Below are 27,468 nucleotides of genomic sequence, written 5' to 3'. Positions count from 1 at the left end.
GAGATGTGACAGAAAATGTTTATTTAAACTGCTGTACAATGGAAATCTTAATCATTTTCAAAAGTCAGCTGGGGAAGAAGTGACTCACTTAGGTTGCATGCAGGAAGCCTTTTTGTAGTTTTCAGTGCTGAATTTCATTTTCTCTGAATACAACATCACTTGTGTGAGTGCAGTTATCTGCTGAGTGGCAGCAGTGTGTTTGGCAGTACATAAACATGAAGAAAGACATGGTTCCTGCCCTGAGGAGCTTACAATCTAAAATATGACAAGGACAATACTATTCCAACATATAACAATCAACTGGAATATCATCAGTCAGATATAAGAAGACCCATTTTAACAAGCAATTGTAATACCAAATATATATACAAAGGCCGCAGGTAGGATAGGGTGGCATCTTTGCTGCTACATATTTATATGTTCACATGTATACAGGTGTGAAAGGTAGTGATAGTTTGCTTGAGAGGGTGACTTTTTCTTTGGCAGGGCTGCTCCAGTTTGTGCTTCCTGAACAAAAATAAGGAAAAGTAGAGCAGAATTTAGCACTCTTTCTGTGACTTTACATATCTGAACACTGGACAGCATTAGGCTGAATTAATTTCCATGAAACAGGCCCAGATCTGGGAGAGGCAGTGTGGAAGAACTGACAGCTTTTCTGTCCTGTTGAGGCACTGGGTCTCACATCAGTGTGAACACATTTGCTGAAACCTATGGCAGTTAACTCAGGAATAGCATTAGCTGGGAAACACACCAATTCTAGAAAAAGCTTATAATACCTTGTGGCTGCAGTCAGGAGGGTGTCACACCACCCAGAGGAAAATCTGCTGAAAATTCCAACTTTCTTGTAGATGATTTTATTTATTTTTTTTTCCAAAATAAGAGATTGTTTGATCTTTATTTCTGTGCACAGGAGATGAAACAGTAGAAGGAAGAAGGAAACCTGAAGATTAAAATATGTTCTGACAAAACGAGCTATGCTGGATGCTTGTACATCTCTATGGGTACAAGTTGTGCCTCTCAGATGCTTCCTGTTTTGAGTTTTTAAAGTCACTTTTGGCCCAGTTTCTAAGCAATCATAGTTAACAGATAATAGTGTCATACTTCTGGTCAGGTTCTTCACCCTTCCCCATTCATGATTTTTGAACATGTTGACCAAGTTCAACTACATCTGAAGGAGCGCTTCTTTTGAAACATGAAGCTCTTGAAAGTGTCAGTGAAATTAGAAAGAGGAGAGAGATGAATTCTTACCTGAGGCAAAAGAGAAGATGCAATGAATAAGCAGAAAAGTGTACGTTTGGCCTGCCAGTTGGGCAGGTAGGGCATGTGTATGGTTTTGGTAGTTTCTTTCCATTCCTGTATTGCAGGCATTTCATGCAACAACATACACAAAATTTTCAAGTTAATGTTTCTTTTAGAAGATTTAGAAACCATGCTGGAAATCTCAATAGTTACCTGAAAACCTGTTCAAGAAAGAATGTGTCATAAGGAAGTGTACTAAGACTCTTCTTGCTCCTCCACCTCTTCCTTTTCTTCTCCTGCTTCTTGCTTTTCTTCTCCTTCTTGCTTTTCTTCTTCTTGCTTTTCTTCTTCTTGCTTTTCTTCTTCCTTTTTTTTTTTTTTTAACAGAAAAGAGTTGTAGTTGAGCAATTAGGAATTAAAGGAAAATAAACAGTCTTGAAATGCAGAGCTCTGTCTTTGCAACTGCTATGTTTCTAGCAAAATCAATCTTAATAAAGCTTAAAAAATAGGACAGTAGAGTGATGTATGGAGTCTTTATTCTTAACGTGCCACAGCCTTGTGCAGTTAATAGGCAAGCAAGGGAATACAAGAATCCTTTTCTGAGATAGGTTAGAACACAGCTCATAGTTAGGCTGTAAATAGATGGTCAGGATTAAAATGACAAAATAAAATATATGTAAATATGGTAAAGAGTTTAATATATTTTGAATTAGATGCTTTCTTGGAGTAAACAAGTAAAGATTCATGGCACAGGAACTAAACTCCCAAATAATCCAAAAATTGTTTGGAGACAGATAACAAGACTTTATTTCTGGTTTTAAAGTTCTTTTTTTCTCTTTGTTTTATAAAGAAGAAAAGGCACAAGTTAGAGGAAATAGCCCTTTCCTTCAGTAAACTAAATGAACAGTCATCTGTAAGGTAGCATTTGTATAACACAGATGTTATGTCTGTGTTTACTGTTTTTAATAGCTAGCAAATTAAGCTTTAAAGTATAGTTCTACTCTGAAAAAAAAATAACAAAAATGGCACTGTAGTCTTCTCTGTTCCTTCTCTTCCAGAAAACTCTTGCTTAAAGGCACTTACTCTGCAATATAAACAGTTTTATCTCAAAAATGTCATACTTACATCTACTATCTTGATTACAAAAATTAAGGAAAGTCCTCCCATAGCGATCAACCAATTGAAGATTTCATAAATAGTTTTCAGTCAGGACTTTCGGTAGTGTATAAGCACAGAACTTGGGTTTTCTGTATGAGAATCGTATCTGAGTCACTTAAGTAAAAACCTGTTTAAACATGTGCTTGGAACTGTTGTAATCAGAATCCTGTTTTGAGTAGTTGTTTTTAGAAAAAAACTATTGCATTAGGGGATCTTCCTTACCAAACCAGAAATGTAATATATATTTCCACACAGGTCAGCCAAAGTTCTCCCAGTGAAATATTTTATCTTTCTGAGTCTTTCCTCAGAAAAATTGTCTTTTTTTTTTTTTTTTTACTGTTTTTGAAATGGAGCTTGGGAAGCCCAAAGACAAGCAACATTTAAAAATGTGAATAACTTTAGTTCAGAATTCAATTACCCTTTACAAAAGAATACAGGCATTTTTCTTGCTTGAAGCACGAGGTAGTGGTGTCAGGGTGCGCTACCAAGCCTTCAGAGCCCTCATCTGCCTCACCACCAGAAACCTCCACGTTCTGCCCGTGGGCTCAGGAGCTCCATTGCAGCTTCCAGACCCACAACTCACAACTCTGACAGGAGGCATCTGTATGTATACCCATGTATATATGCATGTATTGCCATTTGGAAGTGGGAAGATTAAACGTGCCCCTTCACTCATTACAAGCTTGTAGTGGAAAATGGCCTAAAGTAATAATTAGCTTTATTGAGAAGACTGAAGAAATATTCAAGGCATAAACTTATGATGCTGGGCAAAGCAGAAAAGCATATAAGGATTTGCACTTGGGCCTTATGAACTCTGGCAAGGGAAATATACCCTCTGTAGGTAGAATTGCCTAATTAGCATGGTGGCAGTAAGAGATTTCCAAAGATCTAGCTGTCTTGGGAGCCCCTGGTGAATTTTATTAAATAATCCATGAAAGACAATTTCTCTTCAATATACGGCTTTTAACGATTATTGACCTATTTTTGGTCCCAAGTATGACTATGTTATGACCAATAATTTTCTCTAGCAGAATATATAACTGGTATATTGAGTTTCATGAATAAGAATTTGCTAACTTTTGAGCGCTGATGAGACTGGAAAGGAATGAAGTGCACACAAACAAACACTGAAAGCAAAATGTCCAAACAGCATACTATACCCCTGTTGCTGCATCTTCTTCCTTGTTTTCCTAAGTGAAAGATATAAAAAAAAAAAAGTTTAAAAGATAGATCAAAAACAAAACCTCAGAGGTCATACAAGCAAAGCACAGGGAAAGTAAACATTAAATGTAGGAAATTACATGGAATTCAGTGGATTTATTCTGGGACAAAGTCCTCCAGATTAGCTCACAAGGCACAGTTATGCTAAGCGTTTACTTTGAAAAGGGGTCACAACATCATGAGACAGCTCCCTTTTTCTCAATTACTTCCAGTTAAATCTGCTTCATTTGCAAGCAAAGCATTAGAGCTTGAGTTTTGTTTTTTCATTGGGAGTGGTGGTGGTGGTGGTGGTAATTAGCTGCTCTTCAAAATCCAAGTTAAATCAAAATTATACAGAGATCTATCCATGTTATATATTGTCTCTCAGGATCTGGCTTGCAATGCTGTTAACTGTTGTAGGCTGGAACAGATGCCTTGGCTCAACGGTACTGAGGAATAAGAAATACTGCAGACTGGCTTTGGACTGTAGATCAAGTCAAAGTGATGAAGAGGGATAAAAGAGAGAAAATATAAATGTACAGTGAATAATATTTGATGTTAGATACCAAGCTGATTGTTGGAGAGAAGAGCTAATCTTTCACAAAAATTCAAAGAGAAAGGGCAAACGCAGCAGCACCATGCAGGAGGTGTGAGTGGTTGTTACAACTTTACACAGAATGAGCGAAGATAAGGAAGTGAGCTGCAGTGCCAGGGTTTATATATGGCCTGGGGAATTATGGAGACAGGATAAAGACTTGCATTTTAATATGATTTTTGAACATGTTTCTAAAATAATTCTGCCCTGAAGTGAGCCTAATCTGTACCACAAACTGATTTAACTGGGACACCACTTAAAAAAAGATTCTACCCCCCAAGCTAAAAGCTAAAGTTAAAATCATATAGTAAAAATAAAGAAAAATAAGTGCATAGAAGGTCACAGCCTTTTCCTCCAAAAACTCAAAAACGAAAGGACAAATTAAGGGAAAGGGGCACTATATTCAAGCAAAATAGTTCCTCAACCTTCTCCATCTCTGTGGGGATTAGGAATGGAAAAAAAAAAAAAAAAAAGGAAAAAAAAAAAAGATTAGGGGGATGTCCTATTTATTAAGAAGGATAAGCTTGATGAAGTGATTAGGGAAGGAAAGAATGCAACAGGTTTAAAGTGAGAAAGAAATTATAATCAAAAGAAATCCAAGTGCACCCGTCCCTTGGTAACACAGGCTGAGAGCTGTTCCTGTCCCTTACTACAGTCCCTGTGTAAGAGATTTCTATCTCAACATCTGCTCTGGGCTTTCCTGAACACACATGTGAATAAGGAGCTGGAGTTCCTGAATCTGAAAAGCTGCTGGCAGGTCTAACGTGAGGTGCATGAAGAACAACCTATTGCACTGTGCACTTATCCCTTCTGCTTCCAGGAAGCAGCTTCTGATGGAAGAAATTTGTTTTTCAGAGGGCTGGGGTCTCTTGCTGGCTTCCCCAAAGTCCTACCTGAGACAGAGATGGGGCTTCTGGACTCCTGCTTCTTCCATCAAGGGCAGCAGAAGCAGTATGGGAGGGGTGCAGCCTCCACGTGGACCCACACTGGCCCCACCACTGAGGTTTTGGAGAAGCTTTCTGAAACCTGGGACCTCCGTGAGGCTCCACAATTGAGAGAGCCACAGTTAATTTTGCCATCTGTCATATGTTCATTGGCAAAGACTGAGATACCTTTACATTGCCAAGAGTCTTCTAGAATGTTTCCATAGCACTTGCAATTCTCTTGCAGAGTCACTGGAGAAAAGCAGGCTGGGTTATGCCCTACACAGGAGAGTCGCTTTTCACCTTGCTTTAAATGGAGTGCTAAATAAGGCCAAAATGCCACGAATAATTTCACATCTATATATTAATTCAGAAGCTGAACATAAAATTGTGATTTTTTTTATATTTTTACAATTTGATCTGAGAGTTTGTGAAAAGAAGTTGACATTCCAAATGGGACCTGACTATAGTTCAGAAGATGAAAGCGCGTGGCTGCAAAACACCACGGGCCACTGATAAAAAGGTCACCCTTTCAGAACATGGTACACAGAGATCAACTTTTAATAAGCCAGAATAAAAAAAATAAAATAAAACCTGTGTGGGTAGAGCAAACAGAAAACATCTATTCAGTGTGGTCAAGTTGTCAAACAAGACGTGCTGGGCTGCACAATGAGAGGAGGAGAGGGAAATACTAAAAATACTGTGCTGATACTTCATGTGTCCTTTAGGGCCCAACATCCAATGGAGATACTCCAACGGCAGTCTCATGATCTTTATATGTATTTGCCTTCATAAAACCCTGGCCACATAAGGAAATGTAATTCTAGCTCTCTTTTGTAGGGGAAAAAATGAGATTCAGACAAAAGACAGAATTCATCCCACCGTAGTTACCTCAAAGTTATTCTTCTCATTTAAACTAGTCCTCTGCATGCTCACCGTAGTGAATGAAAATACCAGAATTTCTAAAGAATGATTCATGCCATCCATGCAGAAGTGCTAATTACAATGAACTGTGGCAAGGCAGACAGATGCCACGTCACTGAAGTGATTTGTCCTACGTGACATGGAAGTGGGCGGTAGAACAGGATGAAAGATGGCTTTTTGTTCATCCTTGGCATGAGCTACTAATACCTTGCGGCCCGCAATTGTGAGTATACTCTCTAACAATGAGTGGGACAGGAACAGAAAAAGTGCTTTTTTGTTCCCCTAGGAGCTAGTACACTGCTGGCACAATGGAGGTGAGTGCCAGAGCCAGGCAATTTCAGGAAGGCTTTTCTTCCCCCTTATGTAAAACCATGAAGAACATTTCAGCATTGCCAAGATTGTGCAGGTGAAAGAGGAGGACTTGGAAGACTGATCATGTTTTATGCCCTCATAACGACAGAACTACCAGTTCAAAGGCACCCTCTTGCCCAGTGTTCACTCCTCTGCCACTCCCCTCCCTGTAAAACTAAAGGACAATGTTTGCCACTTACAGCTCCTATCTGTTTCGTGAGAAATGGAGCAAGGTGCTTGTTGTATAGAAGCGGTGTTGCACTGTCATCACCAAGCCTCGATACACAGCTGCTTGGCATATTTGCAGACGTGTTCCAGCAGTTTATTCTCATTTGAAAAACATTAGAGTAGATTGCTAGCCAGAACGGCAGGTAATCTAATCCAGCCAGGGGATACACTACTGTTTTATGCTGGTTTTCTCTTAAAAGTTGGCATTTCTCTTAAAAGAAAAAGGTATTTGATGGCATTCGTGTGCTGGCTGAATTTATAGAGACACAAAAAGTGCTTAGATACAATTTAAGGAGAAATTTCAGTTCCCACTGAGGACTGTGTCTCTTTTCATCATCATGTAGGATCAACTTTGAAATGTAAAATGGGACTTCCAGTGCCTGAGACTTACATGAGGCTGTGCAAAAGGATGCATTTCCAGCCTAATGGTTCAGTCATTGTTAAAATTGGGAATGGGGAAAGTTGTAAAGAGTGAGGTACTTCCTCTGGAAAAACATTGCAGCATCTATTTTTAACATTGCAACATTTATTTTTATTTAAAAAAAAATAAATTAGTGAGAGATTATGCATTTGTTACTGATATTACACACACACACTCACACACAAAAAGTGTATTTTTGAGGTGTGTAAGTGCTTGATTCAGCAGTAGGCTTGCCTCTTTGGGAAGAGAGTCACCTGAAACTGCAAGATCAAAACAAAGCCATCCTTAAATGCCAAATTGGCACAGTGGCAGGAGAAATAAAGTATCAGGATTCCTATCTCCAGACACAGGGCCCATTTCTGCTTCGTCTCTACTTGGTCTAGACCCTGGCCAGTGACACAAATATCCCACTGAGGAAGAAAACTACACAAGAGAATTGCCCCTTTTCACACGATCCATCTATGCTTTCAACCATAACTACTTTACTGATGTCAGCTAACTGCAGGGGAATGTAAATGTTATGTTTTGCAGCTATTATTTTAGAAAGTTGAAATAACTGAGATGGTTTTGTCCAAGAATCTCTTGCACTGCAGCTTGAGATCTGCCTGTGTGGCTTTGATATCACAGCATAAGGCACGCAGGAAGGATAACAGTGGTCTCCATTTCTGCAGGGGCTCCTGCATGGGCTAGAGAAGACACTGTCAGATATGGCTTGCCATGGCAGCAGTCAATGCTGGAACCTGACAGCAAACATTAACAAATAGATTTACGAGCACTGCAGATGCTGGTCATTGACATGAGCCAATTTTTCCACATGGATAGGACTCAGATGTCTAGTTCTAAATTATTCTCCATAATGAGAGTTGAGATCCAAGTGAACGTTAAAAAAAAAAAAAAGCATATGAAAGCAAGTGGCAAAGGGCATATGATAGCAAGTAGCAAAGGGAAACTGCTAAAGAAAGACAATTGTTATCCATAATTCAGAGCAGGGTTCCCTGGAGTTTTATCTGTTTAATATCACCATGATGTCAAAGAAAATGCATCCAAAAGACAAACAGGAGCACTCTGCAATCAGTCTTCCCACCCTAAGATACATTAGGAGGGCCTGCAGGGTTCCATTTCTTGAGCTCAGCACAGGTAAAATCCTCAAATCACAAAGCAAAAAAGGAAAAAATTACCTGTTGATCTTCTGATGGTGACTGAGCAGACTGAGACTCTTCATGAGTCCCTTCATTTGCACTGTCTTCTGTGTGTGCCTCAGCTTCATTAGTGGTATCAGACTTTTCAGTTTCCTGGCAGCAAATAAGTCATTATTAGCCTCAGGACACAAATCCAGCAATTTCTTTCCATACAACTCATGACATTATGGTTTGGGGAAGTGTTTTTCTAATTTTACTTCAGCAGTCAAATCAAAATCGACCCTTTTGGACATTTTCCTTTGAAAGGAGCGTGTGTTCGCATGTTGTTTTGTTGGTAAAGGCATGGGGTTTGTATACAGAAAACAAGAACTGAAGCACCTCTTCCTTTTCAGAGCACAGCAGATTCTCTAACTTTACTTTTGAAAGTTTAGTAGAAATGGATGCTCACCCTGATGGCTTCAGAGAAAAAAGGCTTTTTCACCAGCATGCACTCTAATTAAACTTCACCAGGAGGCTACAGAAAAGCAGTTGTAATAAAGGACTTCATGCACAGTCTCTTAATAGTCTTTTTTTTTTTCTTTCTTTTTTTTTTTTTTTTTTTTAACCAACAGGTAACTATCCCTCAATTCACACACCGATCTATCATATCTATTTCTTCCAGTAGCATCCCAGAAGACTCTTCATTTCAAGTCCTGCCCAGGCGAGGTAGCCGTGAAAGGTCACACTGGATCACACACTGTGTCAGATAAAAGGAGACCCTGTATGGCCTTGAGTGGAATAATAGGAATAGGATAAACTGCAATAGCATTAAGTGCAAAGTCACATTATTTGGGAGAGGTAGTTCTGGGACAGATATTAGAAACAGGTGTTTATAATGTATTTTGGGACCTTGTTTGCTGATGATCATCAAATAAGAAACAGATGGATGTATTTAAGTAATGACAGAGCACAATAACCGAGCTGCAAACATGATGCAACAGTGAAAGCAGTACTAAACACGATCCTCAGATGCACGAGGTGAATTATATCTGCTGGAGCTGAAAGCAAATACTAATGTCATTGTATGAAGCAAAAGTGAAACTTCCTCTGGATCACCCTGTACCATTCCAGCCATCCAGGCTCAAGAAAGATTTAGGCTGGAACAGGTGCAGAGGGGGGTCACAGAAATATCTGAAGGAGTGGACAGCCTATCTTATGAAAGGGTGACAAAAAAAAAGTTTTTACTACTTTAATCTATTGAATGCAATGCAGTGAGACGACATGATGGCTCTCTAAAAATAGATCAGAGTAATATCAGAGAGGGATAGGATAAAGAAGAGCACTGAGGTAGATGCAAAATGAGTAAAACCAGCTGTAAATAAAAATTCTAACCACTGGCAGTGTGAAACTGGAAGAGCTTTCTAGTAGAGAAGTGGAGGCAATGGACCTCATTCATTAAAATGGAATTTGACCACTTCTGAGAAGTGTTACCTGGTGTAGTTGCCTCCAACAATAGAGATTTGGGGTCAGAGATCCTGTCCTATGCCATCTGACGTCTGACACACTATGGACAGAGCAGCACATCCCTGAACAGCAGAGGAGCTCCTTTCCCATCCCTGTGACCAAACCCTTACAACTCATCCACCCAATTGCTTTGGGGTTTTCTTTTTTTTCTATAATTTCATCTCTGTCCCTAGTGTTACACCAAATCCCCTGCTCATGATACCCTATCTTTAAGCTTCACAGGTCCTCCTCTGGTGTCATTATTGTGTATGATCATGTGGGATTTCCTCAGCCACTGTACTTAGCCTGTGGATGCATGACACTAGTGGCGCTACCTGGCTTTTAGCCCCAGTGCAGACTCGAGTGAATGCTGACTGAGATCTTTATCCCAAAATCTGGAGTGCAATACAAGACATGTCTTCCTGCTGAGATGCTCTGCTGAACTGGGATTAAAATGATAGAAAGGAGGTCAGGAATGTTTGGAAGCAGGTATCACAATAGAGTGAAAATAGACAAAATACTCCTGCAGACGTGTTTTCTTCCTGAAACTTCACTGTCTGTAATACCTGATACCCTTTTTGTCATTTTTTTTTCCTGAATCAGGGAAAATGTGTTTCATCTGTAAGAAGCTTGTAACATAAAGAGAGTGGGCACAGAGGCTGCCATGCCTTTCCCCAGGGAACAGCAGCAAGAAAACTACCAGCAGCCAGCACCACAGAAGCTGCCAGGCTTTCCCAGCACTGCCCTGCCCCTTCCCCACCGTCAGCAAAAACCTCTGCGGGGCTGCGTGGTGAACTGCACTGGGAGACTGATCAAGATTAAAGCTTTAGAAAGACAAGCTTCTCCAGCACCTCACACATTTTGATCTCTCCATTACACAGCTACATGAATGTTTTTTTCCAGCATGTGGAGGATGCCTGATGAGTATCTGGGAGTAAAGAAAAGGAGATGGAGGACAGAGGAAGGACCAAAGACTACTTTTTCTGCCAATGCTGTCTCATCTGAAATGCACATAAAACTGTGGGCTCACTGCACTCTGCTGCTGGTGGCATTGTTATGAAAAACAGATCTACAGAGCCAATTGTTTGGCTTAATTTATCTTTTGCTTTCCCCCAAAAGATAACAAAATATTTGAAAATTTAAGTATGTAGCAACACGTAAGATATTGAAATTCTCTTGTCCAATGCTGTGTTTATACATTGTTTCTGTGAGGAAATTATAACGTCCTTACAGATACTTTCTTTGTAGCAGTTCCTAAAATGAAAAGGTGAGTGTTCATGAAAACCGAATTGGTTAGAAATCTATTTTCAGCATGTATCCTAACATTTCATTGCAAAATCCCTGCACTCAACATTTTTTGGCAGATACACAAAGCACATAAAGAGTGAAGATGGCATTCTAATTCAAATGTACCTATTGTGTAAAACTACCTCAGATGAATCATATACTTACTCAGAACATAAGGCAAATAAAAGTGATGGCTGAGAGATCTGAACTCCAGAAGCAGTTTTTTTTTTGCCAGCCAGGACACACACACGCATGCACACACATTGTTCTCAGTGACTATATGGACACCTGTGGCATTTGGAATACCGCCATCATACTAGCTCTTCAGAGCAATACAAAATTTATTTTTTATTAATGTAAAATGAACTCCTTTTCATTAAGATTGGCTGACTGGTTACTTTTCCTTTAAATTAAATACATGTGCTGTGAATTTGTAATTCAAATCAGTTCTAGTAGAAGTCTTCTTGAACTAAAAGACTAAATCTCAGGTATCTAATATTTGGGGATATTAAGATTTTAGGTATTAAGATTAAGAATACTAAGATTAAGGATTTAAGTCTATACAAGATTTGAAACAAGACCTTCAGCCTGAGCTTCTCTGAGCTCACAGAACAGCTGTAAACCTCAATGATCTCTGTACAAGCTGCCTGCTCTCTGGAGTTCAGGGAAATGGAAGCAATATTGTGTTTTGGCTAATACAATTGTCACAAAAAAAAAATAAAAAACCAAAAAACTGTTGGCCCCTGAAAATAAAAAGCAATTAATTGCCTGCATTCAAACCTTGCTGAGATACTCAAAGGTGTAATAATACAGCATACTGTTTGTCATCTTAGATTAAGTAATATGCATCTCATTAACAGAACAATTCACCTGTGTCATTTAAAAAAAAAAAAAAAAAAAAGCAATGTAGCCACTGCTTTTAATGGGCTCTTTGTATATTAGTGATATTTCAGAGCATTTTCAATAATTTTGAAAACAGTCTCAGGCTCATAAACATGATGAGGGTTTCAAAACAAAAACTTTGGGGGCAGCTGAGAATGACATGCATGACACTAGGCATACAAAGTACGTTGATCATAGCTCAAATATATACATGTTTACATGTTGGCACATAATTGTCTGGTCACGCCCCTAGTCCAAGATTAAACGGGATCCTTCAGAAATTTATCACTAACTAGAGCGATCTTTGGGGACAGCATAAATGCCAGACCACCATGAAAGATGTTTAAAAAACAGAATAGAGGTATTTAAGTCCATGTATTCCTTCAAGTGGGAAGTAATTTCATATCAGTAGACTAAAGAACTTACTAACGCAAACACCCTGCCAGCTTCTTCTTTTAGCCATAGGGTGGTTGGGCACTGGAACAGGCTCCCCAAAGCAGTGATTACAGCACTGAGCCTGATGGAGTTCAAGAAGTGTTTGGAAAATGCCCTCAGACATAGGGTCTGAGTTTTGGGTGGTCCTGTGTGAAGCCAGGAATTGAAATAGATGATCCTTGTGGGTCCCTTCCAACTTGGGGTATTCTGTGATATAAAACTATGTTATCATTACTGTTAAATGATGCTTTAGAAAATATGGTAACCAGTGTGATGGCGAGGCAACAGGGGAGAGAGAACTGTGTGAGCTAATTGACTCTTTTGGAAGTACCAAAAACATGCACTGATTCCTGGTAGGGTCACCGTGTTTTACTGTCTCATGGCACTCTTCATGAAAATGACAGTAATATATTTGGTTTATAGGAAAAGAAGTTTGAAGATCTTTGCCCAACTCCCACAGTGGCCTAAGCAAATAGTTAGCAATTAGAGCATCAGCCTTTCCACCAGGGTCTGCAGAATTTTTCGTGTGCCGTTCATGCATCAAAACACTTCCTTGTATTGGAACTGGGAACACAAAGATCAAGCTTTTTTTTTTTTTTTTTTTTTTTTTTAAGTAAAAGAATACTTAAGTAAGTGTGTAAAGACCAATGTGTGTGCTGCAGATCTGAGAAGGATCTCCTTTATGTATCTGTGTATTCAAAGAATCTTTACACGTGTCTTACTGTCAGGCTGCACCTTGGTGACAGTCTTGATGTGTTTCAGACAAATCAGACTCGCCCTGTAAGCTTGCACATTAGACTGGCACCATCAGAGCTGCAACACCTAGCAGTAACAGTTCAATGTACACACTGGATGATTATTGGGTGACAAGTTGTAGCCACCCAATTCAGAGAGACAGAGGCTACAAGAAAGAGAACTTGCAAAATCGAAACATATTTTGCACTCAGCAGGCTGACAGGGCAATGAATTTAACTCCAGCTATTTTGTTGGGAAGCTAGAGTTTGTCGAGGGAGTAGCAAAAAAGTTTCTCTGCTTGCTCTAGAAAATAAGCTCAGAACAGCCTTTGGTCGAGTTCTTAGTGGGCTGTGCTGTGAAACAACACGGTCATTAAAGAGGTTTTTTACTGCTGGAGCAACATGAGTCAAAAAATGGAAAAGGAAAGAGATTCTTCTGAGGCAAGAGTAGTCAATATAAAAGGCATATCAGCTTCATATTAATCTTTATAATGACTCCATGATATAATAACACCTATAAAGCAAATGCTCACTGGCTGTTTTATGGTGTTTCCATGCTTTATAATTGCAAATTATCACCATATTCTGGAGAAAGGAAAGAAAGGAAAGAAAGGAAAGAAGAAAGGAAAGAAGGAGAGAAGGAAAGAGAAAGAGAGAGAGAACGAAATAATGAAAGAAAAAGAAAGAACGGAAGGGAGGAAGGGAGGGAGGGAGGGAGGGAGGGAGGGAGGGAGGGAGGGAGAAAGGAAGGAAGGAAGGAAGGAAGGAAGGAAGGAAGGAAGGAAGGAAGGAAGGAAGGAAGGAAGGAAGGAAGGAAGGAAGGAAGGAAGGAAGGAAGGAAGGAAGATTATGAAGGGATTAGTAGGAAACCCTGAAACTCTCTCGTATGTGTCATCATTAGCATCTCCTCCACACCTGACTTATTATCCTAGATTCATGCTGCTGAAAATCAATGTCACGAGCCACCCATTGTACTTCATGCTAAGGTTGAATTGACAGCCTAATGAAAGGAAAGCAGAAGCAGTGCAGCAAGGTTATCGGTATGACAAAGCACAGCCAGACTGTCATGCAGTGAAGATGCTAAGAAACACTTCTGAAATAAATGCTAAAAGATTGCATATGTCTCTCTCAAATTCAGTAAGATTCCAAAAGGATGGAAGTATACTTTCACTCTTTACAAAGATTTTTTAAAAGCACTCTCACTTATTTCCCGTTTCTGGATTGAAACAATCACCAAAACAATGCAGCCATTAATGAGCACAAACCATGCTTGTTTTCTACCAATAGCACTAACAGTTATCTGCCCAGAAAGAATGTACTGAACATATTATTTTCAACATTTACAAAGTTGTCACGAAGTAGAAATTGTAACAGCCTCAGCTGACATCTTGGAATGAATGAATTCTTAAAAATTGCTACTTTGCTTCAAGACCCACTATCTAACAGAACCCTGCATGGAGGAGCAGATAATGTATGAAGTGGGAAGATGGAAAAATGCAATTCTCTTTATCTCATTGATTCTTCACATATCTTCTATAATGATTATTATATGTAATACCTGGAGTCCTTTAAGCCTTGCATGGCCTTGTGGATGTTAATTAAATGAAATCTCAAAAGACCTTTGTGAGGTAGGCAAGTGATTTTTATTTCCCTTAGTGGGTGATGGGACAGCTAAAGCAGAAGGTTTAAATCACTAGTTCCTTATCATACTGGGACTCAGTGTCAAAGGCAACATTTATAGCAACTGTGTTTCTCCCCTGTGTATCTCTTCATCTGTAGTTCTCAAAGCACTAAGAAAAGCCTTGTTTTTTTTCTCTGCTTTTATGGAAGAGGAAGAACAGAGGCATTTACAATGGCATTTTACTCAGAGTTTACTCAGAGGCTGGCAGCAGAGTTAGACCAGAAAGCAGAACCCATGCTCCAGGGCAGTTCTTCGGCCAGGTCACCACAACACCGCAGGTTCTCTGCTGTCACTGACTCATCACTCTCTTGATTCATTCTGTTTGTTGAATCACCCGTATTAAAGATGGCAACACTTGATTATGATCTAACATGATCTCAAGATAAGAGAGCTATAACACCCCCAGTTACAAAGCTTCTACCTAGGAAAAGTGCACCCATTCAGGATGGAATGGGTCCAGCACCCTGGCCCCTCTAGTGGTGGCAGGTACGGACTTGTTTTGCCCCGTTCAATGCAGTCAGGGAGAAGGGAATGCTTCACGTAAGTATCATAATCCATAAACTTTGTTTGGAAATTCTCCATCATTTAAAAGCTGAACATAATAAAATATTGTTTTGTGGGAGAGGAGAGGAGAGGAGAGGAGAGGAGAGGAGAGGAGAGGAGAGGAGAGGAGAGGAGAGGAGAGGAGAGGAGAGGAGAGGAGAGGAGAGGAGAGGAGAGGAGAGGAGAGGAGAGGAGAGGAGAGGAGAGGAGAGGAGAGGAGAGGAGAGGAGAGGAGAGGAGAGGAGAGGAGAGGAGAGGAGAGGAGAGGAGAGGAGAGGAGAGGAGAGGAGAGAAAATCATCAGCTGGAGGCATGGTAACAAGCTTTTAGTGAAAGAAGGGAAGAGAAAAGTATTTTTTAGTACTGAACCAGCAATATTTTTTTCCCCTAAGAACACTTTGCTGCACCAGCACCTAGTGTAATGCTTGTCACCGTCCCTTATTTGACATGCTGAGTCACTGCTTCTCTTCATCTTTTATTAAAGTAAAATATATGTCTCCCGTGGAAGGACAGCAGTGCCTACCTTTGTGCCTGGAGGAGGAGCAAGACCCAGGAATGAATAAATAATATTTTCTTCTTTAGCAGAGAAAAAGGATTCAAAGTCCTAAAAATGGAACAAACAAACAACAGAGAATTGGTAACAACAATAAAACAAAGAGCACAGGAGGAAGAAACTAGTACAGGCACATCTTTCTTATATTGATGAGAATGACTATGCATTTGTAGCAGTGCCTGCATTATCTAAGCCCCAGGAAGAATATTCAGATAAAGGGAGCTTCATCCTGGCTGGCAAAACGAACAAATGGGCAAACCTCTCCAGAGACTTACACTTTAATTATATCACATCTATGTCAGAATCAGATAAAACCAAGCGTCTCATTTTAATGTGCCTCACAGCTATACACACCAAAGCAAAGCTATTCCCATCTAAATGTTAAAATAAACCTTGCTGCAAGAACACAAAATAGGCCCTCAAAACCCTAGACAGCTTTATGACAAAGAAAAGGGAACAGTCAATGTAATAGCACAAGTGAAATGGCAACAAGGAAATTTTAAAGAAAGGTACACTAATCGGAAAATGCAGTATCTTTCCAGACAAACTTAGCACAGGGCTTTGTTGTTCCCTCTGACATATATGTACCAGACAAAATGTCTTGTCCATATGTGAGCTGAAGCGTTAAGTCAGTGTCAAAAATGTCCATTTTCTCTTCAGTGCTGAAAAATGAAAAATAACTGAAAAGGAGGAATGGATGGCTCCTATCCTACCATCTAGAACTCACTGTGTCTTTCCTGTACAAGCTTCCTATCAAGTAAGGAAACTCTGCTATCACTAGTGTGTTGCTGGGAAGTTCACAACTCACGTCTCGGGCAGGTAAAAGTCAACATATGTGCAATAATATTCTTATTAATAACTTTCAATAATAATAACTTTGCAATAATATTCTTAATAATAATTTTCTTTCTTTATAAGTTAACTCAAAAACTCCAGTCATAAGTGGCTGGCCCACAATCAAAAGGCAGCTCTGTATAGGACAGGGGACTGAATGCATCTGCTGAGTCCTAGACGACTGCCATGACCACTTTATCATCCTTCCTCTCATCCCAAATATCTCCAAAAATAGAACCCTGTAAATAAGAAGGTGATGACTCATCACTGAGACTTGTTTGTAAAGCTGAGTTAGGACCCGAGTTGTTTTATTGGGCTGTTTTGGTATTTCCATAAATGACTGGCAAAGGCTAACCTAGGGAAAGGCTGCAGCAAATGATTTAGAAGCCACTCTAACATCAACAAGCCTGGAATCAATGACATTTCAGGCCAGTTTGGAAGAGGCAACATAGCTTAACAGCCAGGTTAAATGACAGCCCATTTTACTGATTTATCGGAGGGACAGCTTGGTTTTCACACAGACCTGGCTACAGGCAGTGGGAACTGCCTGATCTGGGAGAAGCCCCAGAACACTTTTTGCCCTGACCAGGCAGAATACCTGCTGCTACTTTGGGCCGTTCATTCCTCAAACCATCTCTTTGCTGCTTTCATGTTGCCATGGGGTTCCCCTTCTTATTTAACCCAAGTCTGCCTTACATGTCTGAAGATCCATGCATTTTGGAGTGCTACAGCAAACAGGAGCATGAAGATTTTCTGCAATTCGAAGGGCTGGAATTTGACACAGCCCTTTGACAGGCCATACAAACACACGAAACCTTTGTGTCCTTCTGCATACCACATACTCATTAAAAAGCCCAAGCAAACCATGGCACAGAACATCAATAGCTGGGAAACAAGGAGAAGACTGCAACAAGGAATGGCCATGAAGTGGACTTGATATTTTATGCTGTTAGCTCTCCCCCAGAAGAAAAGCAGCAGACTGCAAATGCACAAAAAATCTCTGGAGGCACATAGCCTTGTACATAACCAGACCTGAGGTCACAAGCAAGATGTGCGAATGACCACACGAACCCCTAATCAATGAAGGATACGATCTTTCAGAACATCAAGTACTCTTTGGCAAGAGGTAGTGTACAATATGACAGAGTAAATGTGGTTTCTCACAGTAAATTGTAAGGTAAATCAAGTAAAAGCAGGATTACAGTGACCGCGGAATAGTTTTTGTGTTGTACATTTGCACTCTTGCTTCCCGCATGGTGACTTGTTCAAATCACCACTCACTGAACCACTGCAGATAACTGCTCCCAAGGAAGGCAGTAAGAAAAAAAGCAGCAACAATTTATTTCAGGTAAGCAATAGTATTATATCTGTATAAGAAGACATAAATGGTCTATGCAGAGGGTGAGGGTGTCATTTGTCTTTGGAATTAGTCTTTGAAAAATACAGCAAAACATATATTTTGCCCCCCCCCAAAAAAAAAATAACAACAACAAAAAGTCTTCTGTGGGCATTTCTTTATTAAATTAGCACACGTACAGTCTACATGCCACCCTTTATATGGTCACTGCAGAAATGCCAGGCAGAAAACAGTAAACTCCAGCTGGACATCAGTGGAAAGCAGAGTGAGTGGTACAGCCCCAGATCAGCCCTATATTTGACTTTAGTAGTTACGCAAGGCATGGAATAAAACTCTTACCTAAAAAATCAGTTGTGTGTTGTTGTTTGTTTGTTTTAAGATACACAATGTAAGCTATTCTATAGAGTTAAGTTTATGGAGAAAATCATCGATTTCAGTTTACAGAGAAAACCAGATTACTTTACATTTCTTTCCTTTTTTTTTTGTTTTTTTTTTTTTTTTTTTTTTAGCAAAATTAAGACAAGAGCAACAGAGTGCTCAGTATATTTAGAAAGTGACACAGATGCAGACGTCTGTCTAGACATGAGCAAAGAAGCAGCTTAAGAAAAAGATCGGATAAGAACTTAATTGCCAACACTGATGGATTAGAATGGATACTTGAGACTAGTGCTATAGCCAGGCATAGAAAATGAATCTGTTTCTGATCTGCTTCTTCAAGTGGTTACTAGATAACATCACTTTTTTTTTTTCTTTTTCTTTTTTTGGTGTCTGATTTAAACTTCATTTGCTTTATTTTTTGCCCATCTTTTCTGTCTCTAGTGGGTATGGAACAGAACATATTTTACAAAATCCTAGAACCACATGGTAATTCAGATGGGAGAAACCTCAGGAAACCATCTAGTCCAACCTCCTCAAAGCATACTCACTACTTAATTCAGACCAATAACGAATTCCTCTCTGCTACAGGCTCAGCCTTTAAAGTATTTGGGGGTTGCCATGTCTCACTCCAAATCTCTCTTTCTTTGGGTGAGGAAACAAACCTTTTATCCTGAATTTTCATCTCCCCATTGCTCCCAGACCAGGATATTGCTTATACGTATATGTTATAGGCTTATATGTATGTGAATGGGAACAAAACTTTTAGGACGATCAATGGGAAGGGAAGTGAGGGAAAGGATAGACCTCAGAACGAAGAATGAGCAGAAATGAAATGATGTAACAAGTTTTAACTTAAAAAAAAAAAAAAAAAAACTATTTAGGAATGAAAAAAATAGTAGGAAGGAGAAAAAGCAAATGTCTTTTAAAAAAAAAAAAAAAGAGGTATAAAAATGGCATAAAGAGCTTGACTTGTTTACAACTGCAAAAATAAGATTGAAAGAAGATATAATCTCCAGTTATAAATACACTGGATGTGAACTGCTTTTGCTAAAGGGCAACTTTGTCATACAAGAAAATGTGTATAAACTGACTGCATATATCCAGGATTGAAATTCTAAGGTTTCCTGATGCCCATGAAGCTGAGACCTCTGAAGACTGTTCTAACTAGCACAACATATTTTAAAGGGACTTTCAAGAATTCAGGACATGGAAGTGGAGTCCATGACCTCGACAGATCTTCACGATCCTCAACGCTATTTTCTCTAAAGTGGCCAAAGACAAAGGAGGCGGGAAGAGTTAAGGTATATACTGTATGGAAACCTCAAACAGGGTGAAACAGTCCTGGATTTCGGAATGACTGGTCTGTTGGGCCTGCAAAGGCTCTGCAGGGAAGTAGAAAGCAAATCTCCAGCTTTGTGCTGTAGATATCCTGTAGAAGACATCATGCATGTCTGAGGAATTTAGCAGCAGTCTGCCAGCCACCTGCCTTGTTCTCAAGCAGCCCACCTAATCTCACTTCACACACACTGTGCAGCTCCCTGAAGGCACCTCCTCCCGTGGAGAAGGGTAAGGATCATGCATTGATATCCTTACATTATTTATTTGGAAAATGTGCTGAGATACTATGCAAAAAAATGAGTCTCCGTTATGCACCCACTGGGATCACTAGCTATGAGCCTTGAGAGCTGTCCATATGAGAACTCTGGAGACTTTCAAACTAATACATTTTATTTAGTTTTAAAACAGTACCTACAACTGCTTTCTAGACCCCTTTCCAATGTGGGGTGTTTTTGCAGAGGACTCTTCTTTAATATAGCTTTATTTTAAGATGCAGAGTATTTGGCTTCCTGAAATAGCTTCACACATGGAGTAAAAATTGTATATTTATCATTTACTGACAAGGCTGACTGGCTGCAATGCTCTGCAAGGCAATAACTCTTTAATTCACTAGGTTACCTCTCTAGGGAATCTCAGAAATATTTATGGCAACATTGGCAGCCACGAAAACCAGAGTAAGATATATCAAGTGATACATTTTATTGGTACAGATTAGATGTTGAAATTACATGAACTCTAGCCTACCAAGTTCTCTTTTAAGATTCCTATGAGAAATGAGGAAATTATTGTACTCTTTACTCATACTAGCAACTCTGTCTCTCAAAGCACTTAAGTTAATTCTGAAAAAGCAGTGGCATGTAAATCCCTTCTCTTCCAAAACAACCTTCACAGTAGTTCACACTGGATTTGTTGAGTAACCTAAAACTGGACTCACTATGTGAACTGCGTTTCAGAGTACTTTGCAAGTTCGTTTCAGAGATCATATCAGAGTACTTTCTGGTTGGTATTTCCATCCAGACCATGAGCAAAAAACTGTCTCTGATATCTCCTTTGATTCCAAGTCCTAATGTTAATGTTGTTGCAGTATTACATGCCACTAATCTGACCTTTCTCAAGAGAAATAACCGGTTACAAGCATATATGAAAGTGTGTTAAAATTTCTGTTGTGAAGAGTTGGATTTATTGAATAAGCAATATAATTTCAGTAACTCAAATCACATATTAGAGTTATTCCAGTCAAATACATTTCCTATTTATTTATAACATAGTGGAAAAGAAAGATGCCTGTTCATGGCCCCTGGTGTCTCAGACATCTGCTTGACATCCCAGCACCCAGATGGCTCTGTGTGAAACAGACAAAAGACCAACACACAGCATGCAAAACTAACTGAAAGTTTGAGAAGGGAAGTGCCATACAGCTAGTCTTGAATAACTCAGTATTGTTAAACCACGTAACTGAGCACTTACTACTCCAAGTGAGGTTGAGCTGTTTTTACAGTCTAGATTTGGTTAACCTGCGATATTGTGTGAAGAAGCCATAGTATCACCTAGCCAGTACTGCCTTTGGTCTTCGGGAGCTGAAGTGAGAGTGTAGGCTGCAAGCCAACAGCAGGCCAACTTGTGAGTGAGCTACGCAGCAGGAGGTAGGAGAATGTGAGAGGAAAAACACAGAGCTCCTCACAGGCAGCAAACTCCGTGCCTTGCAGTGAGCTCTGGGTCCTGCACAGGCTCTGGGTCTGTGGGAGATAATACATACAGCCTATTAAGCAGAGTTTCTCTAGTCAGTTTTCCCTCTAACTGTATTTTTATCTTAAAAATGAATAATTTTATCTTTATTTTCCTTTCTGTGCCTAAAAACACTTTCTAATAATTGTTCTTTCCAACTGAATCTCAAATTGGACACTTCCAACTACTGGAAAAGAGTCAGTTTCTGTGAAAAGACATTTAGTGCCTCTGAAGGCAATAAATTTCCAAACAGCTTCTTACCCCACAGTACCGCTCCTCATTGAAGATCTGTGGAGGGAGAGGAATTCCATTTTGAGGCTTTTTTTCACCCGGGACATTCTCTCTCATCCATTTCCTGTTGTCCTCGTCACCTGCTATGTCCATTTGCTGAAAGTCAATCTTGTTGGCCTCTAAAAATCCCACTACTTCTTGCTGTTTCTTTTTGATCTGGTTAGGAAAAAAAAAAAAAAAAGAGAATTGGTTTATAAAATTGTAGTATGTTTTCTAAAAGTGATTACTATTACGAGCAGAGCTGATATGTCAGATTGGATCCACTGCTCCAGTAGCCCCCAAACTTTTGAAGCCAAGATTTGACTTTGCTTCTCAGCACCCAGACCACTGCCACTACTTCTCTTTCCCCCAGCTTCTTTCTTTCCTCCCTGGAAGCAGCAGTACCTCCATCTTAGAAAAGAAACTCATCAGGAAGCCTCCTACTCTGAACCAGATCTGAGTGCCACATACAAACAGCTAAAGTAATCCTGCCTACATATGTACATACTCTCCCCAACATACGATACACACTTTTTTCTTACTCTTTCCATGTGCCATTTAGATTTCACTGAGCCACGTTTGTTTTTCCATCCCCTTTCTTAAATGCTAGGCATAATTAAAGTCAACAGCAATCCTGTACAGCTTAATTCCTATGCTTGAATATGTCCCACATTACAGACAGCAATGCTGTATTTGTATTTGAAGCAAGTGCTGTTTAACTGATCTGTACAATCTTTCTCATGTTGCTCTTTGGTCACAAACAGCCACGTTACTACCTAGCACAACCCAGAGATGATTTTCTTCACCTCCCAGTTATGCGACTCCATGGAGCCTGTTAGTGTCATATAGAGATGGTAGCCTGCATGATGTATCCAGGTAGTTTTTATACGTAACCCATCCTACGATTTGAAGGCAGGTCTTCCACAAGTCAGAAATATGAACACCTGAATTTAAAGTGACACCGGACCAATGTAAATCAGTCTGAGATATGCAATGAGATGAGAAGCAACCCATGGATTATGCATTTCTGTAATCTGATAAACCTGAAACGATGAAGAAGTAGAATGATAGCCTATTATATTGGAGGGGTACGTTTTCATTATTATTATTAAGGATACAATTTCTTGTTCCTGTTTAAATGATCAAATATCTATCCATGCAGCTATATTTGCTTGAAAAAAAAAAAAAAAAAAAAAAAAACACATAGAATGCTGTACATGCTGTTTTTAAGACAGCAGCAGAGGTTTATGGTGAGCAAAAAAAAAAAAAGCAAATCACTTTAAATGGAAATACTACTCTAACGTGTTCACAAGCCACGCAGCTGACAGATCTCAAAGGTGTTCTTATATATTCTTATTTTCACTTTTTAAACAGAGGTCATTTTCCTAATGGCCATTTAGCTGCGCAGTTATTTGCCAAACACATTCAGACGGCAGAAAGCATTGGCTGAGGAATGCATGTGCCCACTTCATTGGAGGAGGTGGCAGGATGACGTTTGCATAAATAGTTAATAAAATCTGCATGAACCAGTGCTAAGAGTGCTACCAGCTCTAAAAGCCAGCCCTTTCAAGTGCTGTCAGCTGCAATTTCAGTATCAGCTTGTCTCTTTGGACACAGGCACCGAAGGAGATATGGCTCCTGGAATAGCTAGTGCCTGGACAGATAATGTCACTGAGGAGATAAGGTAAACGCAACTACTGAGTCTGAGCTCCCTTGCTTATGGCTGCAGATATTACTTGTAGCATTAAAACTGGGTAAACAATTTTTCTTCAGTTTGGAGTTCATAATACCCAAGAGGCTCAGACAGAGCCAGAAAAATGAATGCCAAGGAAAAATAAAGTTATATGTAATTATGCTAAATAAAGATAAGGCAAGATGTTTCTCATGATGATGATAATAATAAACTATGCAGAAAACGAGCCATATCTTAACAATTACTAGGGCTTAAGCAGAGAACAAGATTTAGTTTCTGGGACATACATTAAGTATGAAACCATAAAGCAAGCCTCTGCCATGGCTGGCACTAGGTAGCTTGGCAGCTGAAAGGATCTCCAGCAAGCAGCACTCAGAGAGGGAAATCTTCCAGGATGAAACAACGCAGAGGACATGCAAAGGTTTTCCCAGAATGGATGAGATTGCAGGAGCTTGTTTGTGCCCTCACTTGTGCCTGATGGCATGGGAAGAATTCAGATCACTTGGCCATAGATTCCCTGGAAAGTAGTGGTGAGCACAATGTTATTTCATCAATGCCATTTTGGCTTTCAACAAAGCTTAAGTTCCGCCATGCCTGATAGTCCTTTACGTTAAGAAAGAACTGATTTAAATAAATATTATCCAGCTAGAGTGTAAGAGCTACAGCTAACATTAATTTCGCCTGATGCATAAGTGACTATTATCTTCTGTATTGTTGCAATCCAGATCATTCCCTGTGACCAGCTGCCTATGGCAGAAGCAAATGTTATCTAGTCGACAGCTTACCACAGCAGGAACGTTAATGCCGGCAGGCAGAGCTGCTCCAGCTCTTGCTTCTGAGACACAGACAACCTGTTCTTGATCATTATTATTTATTAGATTCTAACTTCTGCCACAGCTCTTTATTTAGCGAGATGTTAGTCTCGTTAGTCTGTATTTTGCTCGGTCTTTCTGATGTGATTGGGTTACACGAAAACTGAGACCTGCAGATTTGAGTGCAGGCAAGTTCACAAAATGACTGCAGAAACATTGAGAAAAAAAGGGGATTTTAGAGGTGTCCTAACCATGAGCAGCAGTGAGCAAGACTTTGGAAGACTTCCTCTGTGTAAGACCCCATTCTCTCGTGGCTTATGGCAGACTAGAAACTTACAGGACATTACCCATTTCTAAACACCTCTGTGGCTAGTACCAAAATTATTTTAGTTTTTACTAAAGACATTTCAAGACAACCATTTAGTACCCTTTTAGGCTACGAGTGTCTCCACTTCTGCTTGTCTTAATGCATAGCTCAGTTATCAGCTGTGCTTGGCACACAAAGGTAATAAAGTGAAAGTTATTTAAAATACATTTCTGAATCATTGAGGGGGGAAATACAGACCTCAGGTTTGCTCTAGAGCAACACCAAATTACATCACTGAAGCAACTGATCCAGAGCACAAGAATGTTACTGGGTTCATTACATTCACTTTGCAAAAGTACTTATTAACATGAGAACCATATGCAATTAGTAGTGCAATTCTAGAGTACATCAAATAGAAAATATTGTCATTCTTTACCAACAATATTCTGCTGATATAGGCCCATCATATTTTGAAACTCAAAATAAACAGCATGTATTTGATGGAGATCAGCCACACTGAAGAGAGCATCAGTGATCCTAGGACAATTTAGTCTCCCAATTTAAGCTCCACAGGGATGAAATTCACACTTCTCAGGGAGAAGCTATAGAAGGCCAATAGAAAATTTGTTTTTAATAGGATTTTAGTGACATGCTAGGGTTTGTGTTGGATCCTTGCAGGGGTGAGTTTTATTTTATATATATCAAAACTCATTAATGTTTCATTGAAAGGATACCTTCCATCTATCTCATCAGTAAATGTGGAAAACTTCTTCAGCAGAACATCATGTTTACTTGGAATTGCAATTACAGATCAGTAAACTGAATACATGCTACCTTCTGAGATCGTTACTGCTATACATACACCCAATGCACAAGGAAAAAGAAATAGGCACGTTGCCATGTAAAGATGCCATACTCTTCCTTCCAGTATGTCTAGGATCTCCCTGAGAGCTTTTGCAGGCTGCTAACATATAGTAGAGATTGGCATTTATAAGCTTAAGACCTGTTGCAGTTCACTGGCATTAGTTATCTTTCTCTGCACTAATAAACTACAGTATCAATGCTTAACAGCTCAAAATGACCAGATGAAGCTGGCATGTTGCCCAGCACAGCATACACACCCCTTCATTGCAGACCAAAAGGAAAGGAGCTAGCTATAGCTGCTCGCTGGGAGGGAGATACAAGAAACATGTATGGCACAGGAAAGATTTGGGTTTGGCTAGTGCTAAATATGCTTAGTTTTAATTGCATAAGCGATCTCCTAAATACCAGTGTTTAATCAAAGCACTCAGAAAATTGACTTGCTGAACTACAGCCCCACTCCTGTAGCTGCAACGGCAACAATCCATGCCTTCGTCACACAGCATCAGTCTTGAAGGAGAACCAAGGTGATGGCCACAACACGCACATCCAGGATGTCTGTGGTGGGGAATTCCAGTCACGGTCACAGCTTTTCCCCAGAAACAGATGACTGCCAAAGGAGGCAGGTAAGGCTCTTGTTCGGTCAACCAAAGGAAACCAAAACAGGAGACCAAACAGGAGAGAAAAGACTGCCAATGCATGATGTGTGGCAATTTACCACGTTGTTTGAGCAGCAACTGTTAGATTACAAACTACCAAACCTGCAGTGTCCAACCTCCTCCTCTTCTTTTTCTGCCTTGCATATAAGTTTTCTTATTAAAAAAGAAAGGAATGGGAAAATGTCAATAGTATATTCAGAGTGTCAGGCTTACAGATAGGCTGGCAAAGGAAAAGATAAAAAGAAAAGAAAAAAAAAGTAAAAAAGAAAAAAAAAAGAAACAAGAAAAAAAAAAAAGCTGATGAAGGGACTGCAAACTTTCCTAAGCTGTGTTCCAGTTTGAATTTTAGTGAATGTTTCCCATTTAATTTTCTAGAGATGGTAGCCCTCTGAAGAGGGGGTGTTTTCGGAACTGTTCAACTCTGGAAGCTTCTTAAAGACATGGAGCTGGTGTCAGAGAAACAGAGATGTAGTTAAGCAATGTGCAAGCACCAGCCAATTTGTTTAGCCATGTCACTGGGAATGAATGACCGCCAAAGGAAAGCTGCAATCTGAGCTCATATGGGAACTGGATATAAAAGGAAACAGTCCTTTCCCGGTTTCCACCTCCCACAGACTTCCAATCTCCCTACTATTCACATGCCCTTTCCTTCAGCTGATACACTGTACTGACAGCTACAGCACTAGATCTTGATACTAAAAATCATCAGTACACCATTTCAAGAGACATTATATATATATAAAAAAAAAGCTAGGGAAAGGGAGGAGGATGGGGACGACATTTTTTTCCGCATAATTTCATTCGGCTTACTTTGACTGCAGGTTCTTTACTAGACACTGTTCCCCTTCAGCAGTTGCAATGTCCTAAAGTCTCTTCTAAAAATAAATACATTAATTTCTACCGTAAACAATCTACCTCGGTATTTGTGCAAATACAATATCCACTTTTTCCTTCTTCAGGGATTATATATATATATATAAACTTTATAAACGAAATCTATTTACTGGCAGATAATCTGTACAGAAATGTTATACCTACTGTAAAATACAGCATGCAAGCAAGCCTGCATTAACATGAATTCTCTATATTCTTAGTTGCTTTCAAGGATAAGGTGTTAAATACAGACCATAAGAAAATTGTTGTTTTTCTCTTACATGCAAACTCAGGCTGTCCCAGGATCTTCTAGGCTAATTTACCAACCTGATGCAGAAAGAGACATATGCTAAATGAGACACCTACCGCTGTAGACCCCGAAGATGTGGCTACAAAGACTTTGATCACCATTTTGACAGTGTTGAAAAGGAATCAGCAGAGCACGCCTGCTATCCACAAGTCAACAAATTCCAGAGAGGAATCCCAGCCTTCGGCAGCTCCTGGGCTAACCTGGATCCTAAATGGGTGCACCCCACAGCAATCCACCAGCTTTGGCCTCTCCCTCTCCCTGGGGGTCCCGGGTTTTC

General features: G+C 39.7%; 1 protein-coding gene across 2 annotated transcripts; it reads right to left on the bottom strand.

Annotated features, from left to right (window-relative positions):
• SH3BGR (SH3 domain binding glutamate rich protein) lies at positions 1-27,468 on the bottom strand. Of its 2 annotated transcripts, none has more exons than XM_072027101.1 (7): positions 27,248-27,468; positions 21,668-21,853; positions 15,745-15,825; positions 8,218-8,331; positions 3,558-3,587; positions 1,453-1,590; positions 1-507 (listed from the first exon to the last, which is right to left on the bottom strand). In XM_072027101.1, the coding sequence occupies exons 1-6, from the start codon at positions 27,290-27,292 to the stop codon at positions 1,495-1,497; spliced, it is 552 nt and encodes a 183-aa protein (XP_071883202.1). In that variant the 5' UTR covers positions 27,293-27,468; the 3' UTR covers positions 1-507; positions 1,453-1,494. The 2 variants fall into 2 exon arrangements, with proteins under 2 accessions (XP_071883202.1, XP_027304903.2); XM_027449102.3 differs by having other exon boundaries at positions 1,453-1,605; positions 27,248-27,467.

Source organism: Anas platyrhynchos, chromosome 1 (assembly GCF_047663525.1).
Source record: "Anas platyrhynchos isolate ZD024472 breed Pekin duck chromosome 1, IASCAAS_PekinDuck_T2T, whole genome shotgun sequence".
Lineage (NCBI taxonomy): Eukaryota > Metazoa > Chordata > Aves > Anseriformes > Anatidae > Anas > Anas platyrhynchos.
The sequence above is the reverse complement of the archived record's forward strand: the minus strand, read 5'-3'. Positions and strand labels throughout refer to the sequence as shown.

Bases quoted from the DNA above. Each gene is read 5' to 3' on its own strand.
- SH3BGR (XM_027449102.3), bottom strand. From the start codon at position 27,292: ATGGTGATCAAAGTCTTTGTAGCCACATCTTCGGGGTCTACAGCG. The intron at 8,332-15,744 runs GTAGGCACTGCT...ATTTGCTGCCAG, and splicing joins CTCCTCCTCCAGGCACAAAG to GAAACTGAAAAGTCTGATAC. The intron at 1,606-3,557 runs GTATAGTATGCT...AAAAAAAAAAAG, and splicing joins AAGAAGATGCAGCAACAGGG to GAAGAAGAAAAGCAAGAAGA.